Source organism: Saccostrea cucullata, unplaced genomic scaffold, assembly GCF_032062105.1.
Source record: "Saccostrea cucullata isolate Sc308-1 unplaced genomic scaffold, CSIRO_AGI_Scuc_v1 ctg3018, whole genome shotgun sequence".
Taxonomy (NCBI): Eukaryota; Metazoa; Mollusca; class Bivalvia; order Ostreida; family Ostreidae; genus Saccostrea; species Saccostrea cuccullata.
In genome coordinates, this window is record NW_026921615.1 from 31466 (window position 1) to 48699 (window position 17234).

At 32.1% G+C, this 17234-nt stretch overlaps 1 protein-coding gene across 1 annotated transcript in view; it reads left to right on the forward strand.

Annotated features, from left to right (window-relative positions):
- The window catches only part of LOC134260437 (multiple epidermal growth factor-like domains protein 11), a gene marked incomplete at its 3' end in the record, with an annotated part of 88004 nt that overhangs the window by 17744 nt on the left and 53026 nt on the right, over positions 1–17234 (forward strand). The window contains exon 6 of the mRNA XM_062742993.1: positions 9391–9522. Coding sequence (XP_062598977.1) covers positions 9391–9522 — 132 coding nt within the window. The remainder of the gene's footprint in view (positions 1–9390; positions 9523–17234) is intronic.

Genomic DNA, 17234 nt, shown 5'->3' on the forward strand with positions numbered 1-17234 from the left:
CGAATTTATTCCTCTGGATCACTTGTACTGCGTCATGTCAAGGCTGATGACGTCATATTTGCCGATATACTTTCTTCATTTACTCGGCAATATTGCTATAAAGTTTAGTAATTTTCCAAGATTTTATAAATAATTCATGAAATATATAAATTCAAAGCATTTTCTACGCATCATCTCGTCGTTTTTTTTTATTTTCGTCGCTTGTTAAATTTTTCTTCACATCACAATTGAACTTCCATTACGATGCACTACACATGTGAACTCTAACCTTCCTAAAGGTTCGAGAACACTTTCTTTCAATTATTAACCTCCAAAAACATGCACAATTTTTAAATTGTATACATACAACTCTGAGTCAAGGACTAGTTGTCTTTGCATTTATATCTGACACATAATCTTTTTAAGATTCATTTCTCTTTTTGCTTAGATTGATTTTAGCATTGATTTTAACAAATTATATAATAAGTGTGCTGAACAACAAAAAGGTTATGAATAAAAATTATGTACAAAAATATGCAAGACGAAAACATGACCATTGAATTAATAATTAATTTATAAATAGCTGAAAAATTGAATAATGATTGGTATGAGAAAACTTAACAAATAAAAAAAAGCAAGCGGGCTGTTAAACTCAGAATACTGGAAAATCAACAGAAAAAACGTCTGTTGTCCAATATAACTAAATATCCCATGTTGACTTATAACACCTTCTATGAACCCTGCGCCTAAGTCATAGGTTTTACCTGCTAGCAAGACCAGGATAACGAGACTACAATTTACGAAATGCTGTTTATAAACGATAAAACTCATAAAAGGAGATAAAAAAATTATTATATTCAATGCGGAAGTTTTCCCTTCATATGACTACACTCATCTCTAATATGGAGTCCATAATATTCTATGTATTATTTGTGTCTCTCCAATTTATTGATAATGCTCAACAATACGGTTAGTTGTTTTATACACAAATGCATATCAATGCCTTAACTGACTAAAATCGAAAACATTTAGCATTTTGAAAAGTCAGAATATGGTTTTTGAGTCAAACATATTGTTTTTCATTATTTATCAAAGCAAACCTCGCCTTTAACAAACCTGTAAAGGTCAGTAGATACAATAACAGATACTTTTCACCAAGTCAAGCAGTGGACGGGAACAGGAGTAGATACTTGCTAGACTGCGCAATGACAGCTTCCGGTCAGAAAGAGGCGTGGTTAACAGTGGATCTCGGGGAGCAGAAAAATATAGCATAGATATCAATAATACATGGCGGTTGTAAGCATTTAGATATATAACGTAACGATACTCTAATTTCATATATCAAACAGAATACAATCTTGTTCGATGTTATATGAGTATTTATTTTTCGGTAAATCTAAAGCTTTGTATTGGAATTCTCATGGGTACAAATTGCGCTTCGATAGTAGCAGATCTATTTCTATATTCATATGAAGCAGAATTTGTGCAAAATATTATGCGTGAAAAGAAGAAAACACTTGCTGTGGCCTTCAACTCGACATTTAGTTATAGCGACGACGTATTGTCAATTAACAATGGTAATTTCCATCCCTACGTCGATATGATATTCTCTGGTGAGCTTGAGATAAAAGATATCACAGAGTCTGACACATCTATTTCCTACTTGGATATTTCGCTTCAAAAAAACGTTAATGGTAATCTAACAACCAAGCTATATGATAAACATGATGACTTTAACTTTTCTATATTCAACTTCCCTTACTTATGCAGCAATATACCTTCATCACCTGCATACGGAGTATATATATCTCAGTTTATTCGATACGCAGGAGGATGCTCTACGTATGAACATTTTCTAAAACGAGGTAAATTATTGACAGGCAAGTTGATGAATCAAGAATATCAACAGTCTCGTTTAAAGTCATCATTTCGTAAGTTCTATGGTCGATACAATGACCTTGTCAGCAAAGACAATTTTTCATTGAGTTAAATGCTGACTGACGTTTTTCATACCAGTTGTTGGTCCGTTTTTATACACTGAATTTTTCCGTTATTTCCTGATCATGACAGGGACCACATGGCGGGTGTGACCAGTCAGCAGGGGATGCCCACTCCTCCAATGCACCTTACCATACCTCTGAGGCTTCGGAGGTCCACGTTTGCTCTGCTCCTATTTTATTGATTTATGGACTTTGAGATTGAATACTGTTTGCTATCTCTATATCCTTCATCAAAATTATCAATTCAAAGAGTAAAAAAAAATGAGGTGTGACAGTATTTTTTGCCAAGGAATTGTTCATGCATTTTTCGGCACAAACATAGAAACGCTTGTCATTTATGTACAATTTTGTTCAAAAATCCCATGAAAAGTTTGATATTTAATAGTATAGACTTGAACATACATATGTCACTTACAGTTGGTCTCAATGCATCCTCAATAAGATCGTCTGATTCTGGTCTCGTTCCTGATTCAAATGGAGATGGACCGGTCTATGCTCTGGGTCCATTAAGCAGGATACGTATCGATAACTTTGACGAAAAGGATGCCCAGGTTGTTTGCTTAGCTTGGGGATTTATACCGTAAGAATATACATTTGATTATCATTTGAAAGGGATGGATGGCGTTGTTCCTCCTAATGATGATCATTTCAATCAATTGGACTCTTTTTTTTACATTGTTGCCTCTTCAAAATATTTCAAATATTAATTTCATTACAAACAATTTATCACAATCATTAATTTGAAAACATAATTATGCAAATGCAAATCTGGAATATTCCTTAAAAAGTATTCTGGAAAAAAAATACCGGTAGTACCCGTACCATATGCAGATTAATTAATATTGCAACATAAATGAATATAACGTGTTCCAGATTTAAAAAAAAGTAAAAATAAGACAGTTTTTCATTTAAAAAAGATTGAAAATCATTGGAGTTTAAATAAATGCCTTTTTGAAAGGAAATGGGTCAAATATGAGTGATCTATATTAGAAAAAAACTGGAATAAAAAATAAACCTGACTTGTCGAGTATAAATAAATTATTGGGCTTGGTAGTTAAAACATAATCAATATCATCCATACTTTAAAAGAAAATGTAAAGGAATTTGTGTTATTCTTGTACAAATTGATTTACATATAAAGAATATATTTACAGTCCCTGAAACGTTCTACTTTCCCACCTGAACGGTGAACGAACGGTGAACGAACGCTGAACGAACGGTGAACGAACGCAGAGCGAACGGTGAGTGAACGATGTGTGAACGGTGAACGCAACTTGGTGAACGATGTGTGAACGGTGAACGGTGAGTGAACGCAGAACGCGAACGGAGCGCGAACGCGAGCGCAAAGTGAACGGTGAACGAACGGTGAACGCAAGATGAACGATTTATTCGGAATGCCTTTGGTCTTTTCTTTGCATTGAAATTATTCTTTTATTCTATAATTCAAATTGCATAAACAAATATAAATAAACGATAGATAAACAAAAGAGAAATAAATAGATAAATAAATAAATAATAAAAATAAAATTCTGCATATACGTATGTTTAAATCGATATTTTTATAACATGATTTTAATCACCGTCAAACGTGTATTTGTTACCGCGCGTAGTTAAAAAATAAATTAATCTTATATAGTAAATAATTATGCTAATTCTTTTAACTAATAAAATAATGTGGACTTAAGAAGATGAAACTACTACTGAGATAAACAATAAATAAATTAATTGATTAATTAATTAATTCATCAATAAATAAATAAATAAATAAAAACATTTTTTTCTGCACATACCTATGTTTAAATCAATATTTTAATAACATGATTTTAATCGCCGTCAAACGTGTATTTGTTGTCGCATGTAGTTAAAAAATAAATTAATCTACTAATATAGTAAATAATTATGCTTATTCTTTTCACTAATAAAATAATGTGGACTTCTGAAGATAAAACTACTAATTATAGAATGAATTAATTACATTGTACGGGGTTGAAACAACCGTACATGTATTTCCGTGCCAGAGCGATTCTGAGTAAAATAACGGATTTTTTTTAAAAATTCACAATTATATGTTGACATTGACTGTTATCGTACAGCATAAAAATTCTCGTTTTATTTAAATTCTAATGCAAAATATTCTATATTTATATGCCTTTTGTATTCTTTTATGACGATTATTTTGGCTAACTTCTTCATGTATCTGTAGACATTTCCCGGCCGTGATTATACTCGGTCAAGATGTTGGAAAGAGGCATCCAAATTATTTGTAATAAATGCGTAGATAAAATTTTCAAAACTAAATAAGTAATGTGTTGTCATAATTTTTATTGAACAGGGAAATGTACGAGAGAGAGAGAGAGAGAGAGAGAGAGAGAGAGAGAGAGAGAGAGAGAGAGAGAGAGAGAGAGAGATGACCCCTCGATTCTCAGATATATATTGTATCAAATAAAAATTCTTATTATTTCTCCTAAATATTCCAAGCAATCAAGGTAATCTTTTTTTTTAGATTAACAAATCCATTTGACAGTAATCATTGGCTTTTATTTTCCATCATCAAGTTCACAGAGCTCACAGGAAGTCCGTGCTACATTTAAAGTAGCGTGTTTGTGTTGTCAATCAAAATAATTCGACACAGTGGAGATGTGGAAATCGCGTTTCACCGAACATGCCGAGGGCAAAGAGTCACTTAGTATTTCAAGAAATTTTATTATTTTTCCCTATCATTTCTACATCTGATTTTGCATTCCTGCAGGAAAAAAAAATAATTCGAATATAATATACTTGGAAGGATTAAGTTTTAAATTGAATGTGAAACTTATTCCCTGCCAATTTAAAATACTTCTGTCGGCACAGTTTTTTACGAAAATACTATTGTTTAATGACTGTTTGATGTTGGTTTTAAGACTGATTTTCTTGTGTTACAATAAAAATTAAATATAAATTAAAATAAACTGTAAAAACTCAATAAGAATTTTATTTCGGGAGAAAAGGCACCGGGGGGGGGGGGGGGTGTTAAATATAAGGAAGGGCAAAAAACATATTTTTAAACATATGTTTAGGTACAGTGAAGCAAGGAATTTTCCTTCTCTAATACATGTAGTAGACTATTTTAAACAGTTGGTCTTTTCTACAATTTAAAACCACAACATCAATTTAATTATCTCTAAAGATATTTAATTAACTGAATATTTGCAGTACTGTTCATAATTCTCAAACCTACATTTAGTTTAAATATACGTGTTACTGTAGAAATAATTTTTTTTATATATTCTTGTTCTGTAAAAGACTTGGATTGATTACTATACATCCGTTAATCATTTGTCCTCTTTAAAATTAAATTAAATTGATGCCGTGCGTGAAACGTTTGTACATTGCCTTTTTTGAAGTTAATATTTTAGTATCGTTCTACATACATGTAGGTACTTAATGCATTAATTATTTTCCAGGGAAATTTCATGAAATAAGTAACAGCGGAGTTATAATAATAGAAATATAAATATCATAGATAATTTTTGCAATTAAATAATTATTCTTCAAACACGATATCTAAGTTATTTAATTAAAAAAAAACATGTAAATCCTTACCATCTAAAAGATAAGTCCTTTCACTTCGGAGTTCCGAATGAACACTGAACGATAAGTGAACGGTGAACGCAAGGTGAACGCAAAGTAAACGGAACGAAGAGCGAACGGTGAACGTTTTGTGAACGGTGAACGCGAGCGCACAGTGAACGGTGAACGCAATACTGTGAACGAAGAGCGAACGGTGAACGCACGCTGAACGAACGGTGAACGAACGGTGAGCGAACGGAAAAATGGGAAAGTAGAACGTTTCAGGGACTGTATTAAAAACAAAACAATCATCAACGAATGCTTTCAATGCATTTTTATTCTATTTTAAAATGTAACTTGTGCATAACAAAATGAAACCTAGGTCTTCATTCCTTGCATTAAGCAAGAAGGTTTTATTCTTTAGATTTAAGGCCATAAGAGACAAATACCTGAACATATTGAGTTACATACGGCAATAACTTTATCTGAGCTGATAAAATGAGACTGAAAATGTTATTCAGCTTTTTTATTGCAAGATAGCAACAACCCAGTTGATGAAAATTACTCAGTCGGGTAAACGAGCTTTGACTTACGTTGCTTATCTCCCTTAGCCTATGACGTCAGAAAGACCCAGTCGCTGTTCAATGCTATGCAATGTTTACAAACTGTCATGCCATTTTGCAGCTTAATTTTAAGAAATATCATCATCATGACTGAAACCTTATATAATCACACGATCTTCAAACAGGCTAGTATTTCTTTTTTATAATTTAATCGCATATTTGCAAGACCTTAAGCATGTTTTATCAGTCAGTGATTATTCTCATCGTCTGACACTTCGACCGATTAAGAGAAAGGATAGAAGCAATTAATCGATAGAGAGAAATACCTATGTATATGAGAGTGGGAATTAATTCACTTTTATATAAGAGTCCAACGTGGTCAATGATTCAATTTTTCTGGACAATATAGACCTAGTGAATGCGCTACCTATATGATCATAGGGCCTGTGGCTTTTATGTTTTTTTTTTTTTAAATGTGAAGTTAAACAATTTTTTTTTTTGTGTTAATGTTTTATTCAATTCATTCAATTCTCATTGTTTGACAGCGTTTATTTATATTTACTTATTTATGTACAACACTCTACCCATCTCCTGTCTCTTACTCTCCCCCCCCCCCGTCCCCCTCCTCCGTGTTTTTCGATTTTACATACTTTTTTGTAAAAGAAAATTCTTGAAATTTAACATTTTCCCAGATGGTCTTAAACAACTAGTACAAGAAATAAACAACTCAAACTCGTATATTATGAGTTAGCTAGTACAAACGACTGTCAAACAAAAAAAAAAAAAAAAAAAAAACGTCGTTGCCTATTAAGAAAAAAAATATATATTGTTATATGATATTCAGCAGGGTCATCCTCCGAAGAAAAGCCCAGTTTTTCAGTTGCCGTTATTCATTAACGACTTGTTCAAACTGAAATGAAGGAACTACGACATCATATAAGTTATCTGAACACAGACAAGCGTTTATATTCACAAAAACAAAATATAACTAACTTGATAAAATAGAGTAGATGTACATTATATCCAATGATCCGTTTGCATCAGCGGGCCTTTGTGACGTCATAAAACCACAAAATCAAGAACGATAAGCGGGTAAGAAAAGTAACAAGTGGGTAAGAAAAGTAACAAGTGGGATACTCTTTATCTCTATTTCACAGCAGAAGAAAGGCCAGAAAATATAACTACTCTTAATTTAACATTCTTTCATATGTAGCTTTGGGTTTAAAAAGTGAAATTATGGTGTTAGGAATTGTATCCTATGACCTTTAAACATCGTATGTGCTTTTATTCGTACTTTCTTACTTTTAAAACTCATTTTGAATGAAAAAAAAATCCTCCCATCAAGAAAAATTGATGTACTTTTCATATAATTTAAGATACATTCAGTTCTTATAATTATCTTTTTTATTCTGCTTCTGTTTTCTTCTTTATATGCTTTTTTCTGAGAAAAAATATCATTTGTTATTTTTAGGGATAATCCATCTTATAACAGCTGTAGATATATCATCGAGTGATTTTTATGAAAATGTTTTAAACTGTGCGGGCAATGAAATCAACATAAATGCATGCCCAAAAGGATCATCTTGCTGTCCCTCAAGATCACAAGTAGCTGTAAAATGTCAAAGTAGGTTTGATGGAGTAGCTGTTGAAATGTAATTTAATCAACAGTATTAATGTATAGATTTAAAAAGAAATCTGTAATGATTCATTTTTTTGTCATTTCTCCCTAGAAGGCTACACACTCTCTGGATTCTCTGTGCATGTATCTGATACAAAAGACTGGAGGTCAGGAACTCTCTGTTATCAACATAACATACAACAAATACTGGCTAATGAGGTCACCCAAGACTGTGTCACTTCTGGTCGCTACATCACTGTTTACAATACAAGGAATATAACATTATACCCAAACGTATCTGATTTTTTCCTATATAAATATATGTGAAATCGAAGTTAAAGGTAACTTTTTCTTCTCTTTGATTGATGGATATACAAAAAGTGTTACCTTATTTTTGGAATATCGGTAATCCCTATCACACTTTTTACTCTTTACCTGTGTTTTTGTTTCATGTGTTACTTGCTCTTATTCGAAACAATTCTAAAAAGCCACTGCTTGACAGTAAGAAAAGAAAAACGATGGCTTTTATTCGAAATCTCAAAACTACCAAAAATAAAAATAAAATATATATAATATATGCAAAAAGGTCTGGACATTCACGATTTCGAATGAGTGTTAGAATTCAAAGAGTAATATTTTATGTAGTTTATGTACACAGATTCTGTTTTGTAATATGCTTGCATTCCAATAGTGTCCGAAGATAGTATTTTTTCCCCTTTGATTCTAGTTGGATCTGTGTATTTCTGCACAAGTAAAGTTCCATTCAATATATTTTAAACCAAGGTCACTGCACATTTTATGGAAATAACGATTATTCTCCGATTTTACTTTTTTAAAAAAACATTTGTAAAGAGCACAATTTCTTACAGAAATGATTCAATTCTTTGATTGCTTGTTTGTTTGTTCAACGCCCTCCATGATAAAATAATCTTAATTTTCTGTGAATTTCATAAGTATATCTCGCAACCATTTTCAGGAAAAGAAAACTTTCGGAGAGGATTAAGGATGTTGCTCTATTAATTTGAATATAGACAAGAACATTTATTCTTCAGTCGAGTCAAACTCTTTTTACTTTGCAAAAACTTCATATACAGTAAAATATGCTTAAAACGAAATAAGTATCAGAGACTGGCGACTTTGTTTCTCTATAAGCTATATTCTTTTAATCCATAAAGTCTACCATTAATTGATCAAAACTAATAAAAATGAAAATTGATTTGCTTTAAACATCAATTTTATTAAAAGTGTGTTTTCTATAAGCGTGGTTTATTGTACATGTATCTATGATATATGTAGTATTTCTAAACATGTGGATGTTATTAGCTATGTCCACTCTTTATGTTGCATAAGAGTAGGAAAATAAAACTTACTTGTCTCTTATTTAAAAAGAAGCTTTCACCAGAGGTAAAATTTGAAGTACTGAGAATTGAATTAAATGAGAAAAAAAATCTAGTACTGTTTTTCTTTTTTTTTTTTTTGGTTTTGTTTTGGTATTTAAACAAGTTTTTTTTTAACTATAAGTCAAGTTCATTCTTTGGAAAGTTATTTGCTACATTGCTTTTAATATGAATCCTTTCTGAACTTGAAATGACACTATGTTATTTTTTTCCTCATTGTTATGCCTTGAAAATCGGTTAGTAGTTCTGGTTTTGCAGCAATTTTTGGTTTTGTTGTAATTCAGGATGTGACCTGGGATTTCACGGAGAAAACTGCACCCGGTGTCCTCCGAACTGTATGAATAACACATGCCATTTTCAGATTGGAGAATGTTTTGAATGTAACGATGGATACATTGGGCGGTATTGTGAAACAGGTATCTGTGTAATATGCTTTTAGACACTTAAACAGTGGGTGGAGGATTACAATGGAAACTGAGTCTTGCTTTGGCCACGCATAACAAAATTAATATATTCAAATACTTTTAATTATAAATTCAAAATTAAAGTATTTTGAAAAACAAACGCATATATTATACTGGTATAATCTTAGAAAAAAGTTTGTATATCTGTTCAATATGTAGGAGCCATGGACATTGCGACGGTCAGAAGAGACCGCTTACATGTCCTAGGCACCCGATCCCATGTCTCTAATTTCCAGACTTCGGTTTTGTGCTCTTGTCAACGACTTTTGTTGCTATTGGATTTTTATGTCGACTACTGTCCATTATCAAAATGTTCTATATTAACAAACAAAATATCAGTAGTGTAGAATATTCCAAAGTGTAGGTATTGTGGCAGACTGTGAGTAGACTGTTCAGGGAGCGGGAAACCCTTTACATGATAGTTTGATGTTACAACTTTGTTAAGTGTGCTTAGATATTAAGTATGCATATATACTGCATCACATGGTCATTTAAAACAAAGTAAGATAAAACAGTTTGAAATCAATCTACGACGATTAGTTTTTTTTTCTAACATCTTCAACGGATAAATAGAATAGGTATTTGCGAGTTCAAGAACGTTGCGAAACTCACGGGTATTTAGTGCATGGCAATTAATGCTAATTTTCAAACGACAAAAGACAGATGAAAATGTGTTGTTTATTTAAAAAAAAATGACAATTCAAAAATAACCACTGTCCTTGAGCTTTCTTAACACTTTTCAAATTCTCATGCAATGCTTCTTCGTTGTCATTGCTGGGGTTTTATACAAGAACAAAAATATAATCAATTCATTCTCCATTGATTCAAGAATAAAGTATGGCCAAAATTGTAAAGAGGTTTAATAACATGTTGTTGACATGCCATGAATAAAAACATAAATGAAAAGTAAATGGTTGTCATAATTGCAATGCATTAACTTTCGTTTTATATATTTTCTAGAATGCCAAGCTGGTATATATGGACAAGGATGTTCTGTCCGATGTGGGAGATGTATTGAAAATCAATTATGTAACCACGTGAATGACTCATGCCCTGGAGATTGTTCTCCTGGATGGAGAGGAGATAAGTGTGATCAAAGTAAGTTAATTACCAATGTATTAAATTATCACATACTGTTAAATTCACAGTCTTTGAAAATTGTATTCATGCATTATTTTGTCTTTCCATATTACCGTCTACAGGGAAATTCTCCTGAGGTACTATCTTCGTGTAATTTTCACATTTTTTCACTTTTTGTAAATTTATTACAGGGTATATCAAGGAAACGGCATTATTTCTTCAAACTGAGAATGATCGCCTGCGTGGCGCAGTGGTTAAAGCGTCTGCTATATGGTCGGGAAGTAAGGAGTTAATCCTTACGTCGAGGGTTCGAAACCCATGGGACGTCAAGACCCGTCCTTCGGATAAGACCGTATAAACTGAGGTCTCGTGTCGCTGAAGGTGCTGGCACGAAACGATCCCTCCCTGCTCAATGGCCCTGAGTGCCGAGCAAAGGATACAATTTACAGCTCTCCACTGGTCAGTGGTGGCGTCTCCATATGAGTAAAGAATTCTCGAGAGGGACTTTAAACAACATACAATCAATCAATCAAACTGAGTTTCGGCGGCTAAAAAATCTTTTGTAGCGGTAAAAGGCAAATTAAAAAAAATGAATAATTTTTTAAACTGGCATGACATTAATTTGATTTACCTTAAAATGTTGTACAGATTCTCTCTTTACAGTTTACATATTTGATACTACATATTCTTTCTCACTAATGCATTGATTGTGAAAGCATTCATTTCCTTTGTACATGTGTTTATATTTAGTCTGTTTGTTAAACCTCCCGCACTCGTATTGAGAGGCAATCACTTGTGAATGGGCGCTGCAAAATCCACGGCACCTCAATACTTAAGGTGGCTCATTACATCAACAGTTTATTTTAGATTTCAATACAGCACCACTTATAATGTAGATGTCAAATATCCTGATGGGGGTATTGATATCAGAAATATTTTTTCTAGAATTTTTTAGTTTTTGTCTAATTTTAGTTAAATGTTTCATTTCAAGTTCATTATTAAAAGAATTTCAGAACTTTCAGTGTCAAATAATGGGCATCTTCTTAAGACAAGTATAGACATTGAAAATACCTCATAATACCTGATAATAATTTTATTAGAAAAAATAAGTTTCTCCTAAAAAACAATTAATGTCATTATCTTTTTAATCTATGCATAAAACATCAAGAAAATGAGTTCTGAAGACATAAGGAATGTATTTCAATGAATTACATGTGTCAAACTGAATGAAGAATGTTTGAACGAAATGAAAAATCCAATTTGAAAATATTTGGTATAAAAAGTCTACTTTCAAGAGTTATCTTTCCTAATTACCCAAGACTCAAAACACTAAGGAACGTTTGACATTCCATCTAAAATTCAGAACAAAGCTTTAAATTGCCACTGTATACATTTAAATCAATAAAGCAACTATATAAATAAACACCAACACAGTAAATAGTGCAAGTAAATAACTTTTTAATTTCAACAAGGTTGTAGATTTTAACTCGAATTTCCTCCATACAAACTTTGATGGAGCTCACTGCATGCTTCATTGCATTACTATGAAATTGACATTACTTGTTTGGCGAAGATTTGACAGTTGTTTTCTTTTGCTTCTGCTTAAAAGCAATTCTTCTTGGTTTATGCATAATGAATCCGTTACTTTGATTTGACTGTTTATAACACCGCATGTTTCATCTATTTTTAAAGCGTTTTAAAGGTCAGGGTCATATTATAGAGGTACCTGTACAATTCGTCCCCAGAGGAAACCGGTCGACACAATGGAGGTTTATTTTTTTTGTGTAGTACGTCATCAAAAAGTGGTGTAATGAGCCTCCTTAAGGCCTTTGAGCAGTGGGATCTATTTTTTGTGTCAGCAACTTGGCGGCACACGACCTCAGTTTTTGCTGTTTCATTTAATTTAGACGTCAGTTTTCGAACAGTGGTTTCGAACCTGCGATCTAGGACCAATATCTTACTCCTGGTCTTTTGATTGCGTTTTTAAGTTCTATGCATTTAGGTTATTAAGATTAGTTTAATTTGATCGTATATGTACAAAAATAACAAGTAATCAGTGATCCTTGTTTTCTCTACAAAATATTCAAAATGTGGTGTTTGTCGTTCTTTGTAGAGTGTCGATATGGATACTTTGGTCAGAATTGTAATACTCCTTGCTACATTCCTAACTGTAAAAACATAACATCGTGTGAAGCAGTAACCGGGGAGTGTTTTGATGGCTGTATTAAGGGTTGGGCGGGGAGGACATCTGATGGTATTTTAATTTCAATACTTGTAATCTTGGAAAATTGCGATAAATCTTTATTTGCAAATTATTGGGTTTACTTTTTATCAAAATATTTTTCAGAATATTTTCAAACAATTGTCTTTTTAATATCAATACAATCTTATTTTTGTTTATTGTTGAAGTAAAGTAAAATCCATAGTAGACTGAATAAAATTGATCCTGTATTTGAGATTTTTATTGAAATATCATGCTATAGAATGTTTTTGAACATTTATTAAATTAACAATATTTTTGTCATTTATTTTGATCTTCATGAAATGGAAAATTAATACCAACATTCATATATATATCATTTATTTTTTTCACTACTAGTAAGTATTAAGTAAGTATTAATTAAGTCTTACTAAATCTAGCTAATCACAAAAAAGGGGGAAAAAATGTTACACTGATAAGTATGCATTTTTGAGCTTTCATAAATGGATACATGATACTTTTCTGCTATAAAGTCAATTTTATGAATAGAAAATCGTTCAATAAATAAATGATCCTTAATTTGTTGTACCTCGAATGATAAAAGATACATGTAGATGTGGTAAAGAAATGTCAAAGCTATAATGTTTGCACATGTAAAATTGTTTTTAATGAAATCGAGGCATACTTTATGTATCCGTGTATGGATTTAACACTTCTGAGGAGAGAGGATATGTTGCCCTCTTCAACGGTACCATACATTAGTTACTGCGCATTAACAACAAAAATTATAGTTAGCTTCATCTACGATGTAAATTTATATGATTAAGAACACAAAATTTATGATATATCAAGCTTTTAGTGGGTTTTGAGCGATAGGATATGTCTTTTAAACATTTATTTTATGTGCTAATCTTCTGCAGAATGTGACCAAGGTTTCTATGGACGACAGTGTAATATGACATGCAGTGAGTTCTGCAGGGGAATGCTCTGTGATCCTACAACAGGTCGATGTATTGGGTGTATTGATGGCAGATCAGGACTTTTCTGGGAAACAGAAGTTGCGGACGACAATTCTGCTTCAAGTACAGGTATATGTGATGATCCATAGTTGTTTATACAAGAAGGATATGGAGATAACGAACAGTACTTAATTTCAAAGTCCATAAAACAATACAAAATAAGAGCAGAGCAAACACGGATCCCCGAAACATCAAAGGTGGAATCAGGTGCCATGGAGGAGAGATTATCCCGCCGTGTGCTCCCTATCATGATAATAGTGAAATGCTTTGTGAATGATACAGAAACATCTACAAAAAATTGATTTTATATTTGAGATTTAAAGATCGTTTAGAAATGTAAACTGTAGAGAGTGGATAATTTAAGCTTGGTTGATATTGCTAAAAACATTGTGATTTTTTTTTCAACGTTTGAATTTCTTTAAGATAATATTCAAAAGAATAGTCTAATTATAATGCTGTTTATCTTAAAATATTCCTTGACTGTTTTTTTTTTGGGGGGGGGGGGGTTATAATTGGCAATTTAAGTATTTTAATGTCTCTGCATTTTCAGCTTAACTTTATTATGTAAAATATTTTTTGTTCAATTTTCCTTCACAGATATATATTCATGAAATATATTACACAAGATAAAGTCCTTTAGAGATAAACTTCTGGACTTTTGCGAAGACACTGACTGGTATTCTATCTCTATACAACTAGTTAAATAAATATAAGATCATTTATTGGCAATTATTTATTAATTAATTACAACTGTCAGAGTACTGAATATTTCTATCCGTTTATATATTACTCCTGTTTACTGAATTTTAATTTAAACAGCTGTTAAACTAGTTGTGAGAGATTGAGATGTAATAAATATTTTAATAATAAAACCGTAATAATGTCCGATAGATTCCGAGTAGAAAATCCAAACCGAGTCCAAAACGTGTGTGAATCGTATACAAAGCCTTTCGTGTATACCGTGCAACCTTTCGTGCATAGCGTTTCCTGCAAATCGTGTAGCGTTTCGTGTAAACCGTGCAGCGTTTCGTGCAAATCGTGTAGCGTTCTTGTACCGTTAGTTCAGCGAGCATGTGGGCTACATGTAGTAGCACGTCTCAGGGTCTGTAGTCAAGACTGCAATGCAGGATGTTAAGGTGGAAAATTTGTGATTTCCTTCCTAGGTAACGTAATGTGATCTTTGAAATAGCCCGTTCTTATCGTTTTATTAAATGTTAAGATCAATATTTTATTTTCACACGAGAGCTCCCGTTTATTTTCCTTGCGTAAAAGAAACCCGTCGTGCAAAAAGTCAAGTGTCGTCGCAAAAGTCCAACGTTATATCCTTATTTTAGTTTGATTGACTCGGACGTCCGCAAGCACATAGTATATGCATTCAAGAAGAATTTTTATTCAAAAATAGATACACATTCTTCAAAGACTTTTTATTTTGCACTTTTCTTCAAATTGTTGCTGTTTTGTAACTCTCCTTAAATGGCATTATAAAAAAAAAGAAACAAACAAACAATGCACTTCTTAAATTACACTTGATATGATATTGAACAATCAAAGAATTGTAAATCCTTTGAAAACCCTAATTACGTATTGAATGTATGAAAAAACAAATTGCATAAGCCCAATCTTAGCCAACCTTTTACTATTTAGTCTCACCCTATAGGTAAAGCATTGATTACCAGACAAGTATAGATGTTATTCTATGAAATTTGTACGGTTCAGATTATTTGCAAGGAAACATTCCAATGCTTTCCTTTATAAAATTATGTAAAGTGTTGTTGATATTAGTTATACCAGTGTATGTAAAGCAAGGGATGTCTGTAGTCAAGTTATAAATGTTAAAAACATATGTCATACTTGATATTGAAGAGAGATCTTGCTTCATTCTAAGCTTTATTCGTTATATCAGTTAAGTTACAATATATTGTAAAGTCGAAGAAATTGAAAGCAAATTTGCTGAAAGCGTCAATTCATGAATGTTTGTTATAAGTGTGAGTTACTGTAAATAAATAAGCTGTCATTCAATGAAAATTCATGCATTATTTCCTTTTTTAACAGGCGGGAATACCTGGACCACACCACCTCTGATTGTCATTGGATTGTTATCTGTGGCTGTGATATTAATGATGACAGTATTGTTTGTTTTTTTTCTGAAGAAAAAACAGCAGTCCCCTAAACCTAACAACAAGAATAACCCCGACTACGAACTAGCGATAACAACAAAAGACAACAACGAGTATACTAGCTGGTATCCATGCGACTGTATCTCCTGAATATCAAGAGGTGGAAACTTCTCATTATATGGAGATAGGGAACTCAGAAATCAAAACCGGAACAGAGTACATTAATCTCAATTGACTTTTAAGTTATTAAACCAGATTATTCTGAAATGACTGTTCAAAGTAAAATTTGCAATATTTGTATTTTTTCTGTTTGCTTCTCTATTGCGTGTTTGACCAAGACAACTATTTTTGATTTTTTTTTGTTGTTAGAAATGTGATGAGTTCCTGTTCTGTATGGTTAAGACTGCAACCGAATTATGAATCTATTCGAAAATAAACTAGACAGTAGTGCTGTTCGCCTTCAAGTATAATCCTCAAATAATCTTTTAAAAAAACAATGGCCTTATCTTGTTACGTCTAGCTAATTCACCTTTCATAAAAGGTATTTCGGAAAAATAGGTTTGCTCCTTCAAATTATGAAAACAAGAGAACGAGAATCAAAGCAGTAATACAGTTTAGATTTCCTGTACTTTATACAACTTAATTATGATAATACTGGCAGGTTTTATGTGCTTTTTTTTTTATTATATCACGATTCATTTTTTCAAGAATTTACGGTCATTGTATCGACCATAGAACTTTCATACATTGATCATTTTAAAAGGGATAGCTGACATTCTTCTTTTATCATTTTATTTTTGTCTGTAACGTACCTCCTTTTAGAAAGTCTTCGTAAACCTATGCATCCATATATATTCCATTCTTACAAAAAGAATTATTTAAGATAATTCTTTATATATATATATATATATATATATATATATATATATATATATATATATATATATATATATATATATATATATATATATATATATATATATATATATAAAGAATTATCTTAAATAATTCTTTTTGTAAGAATGGAAGTCGTTGAAGTCGGTAATGTACGGAAGCCCGTTGGTGCCACGTACGAAAAATATTTTATCTGGCGGCCACCACTTATTATTTGGTGGCCGCCCCATAATTATGTGGCGGTCGCCACTTATTATTTGGCGGCCGCCACTTATATATCTGGCGGCCGCCACTTAATATATGGCGGCCGCCACATAGTTTTTATGGCGGCCGCTATATAATATCTGGCGGCCG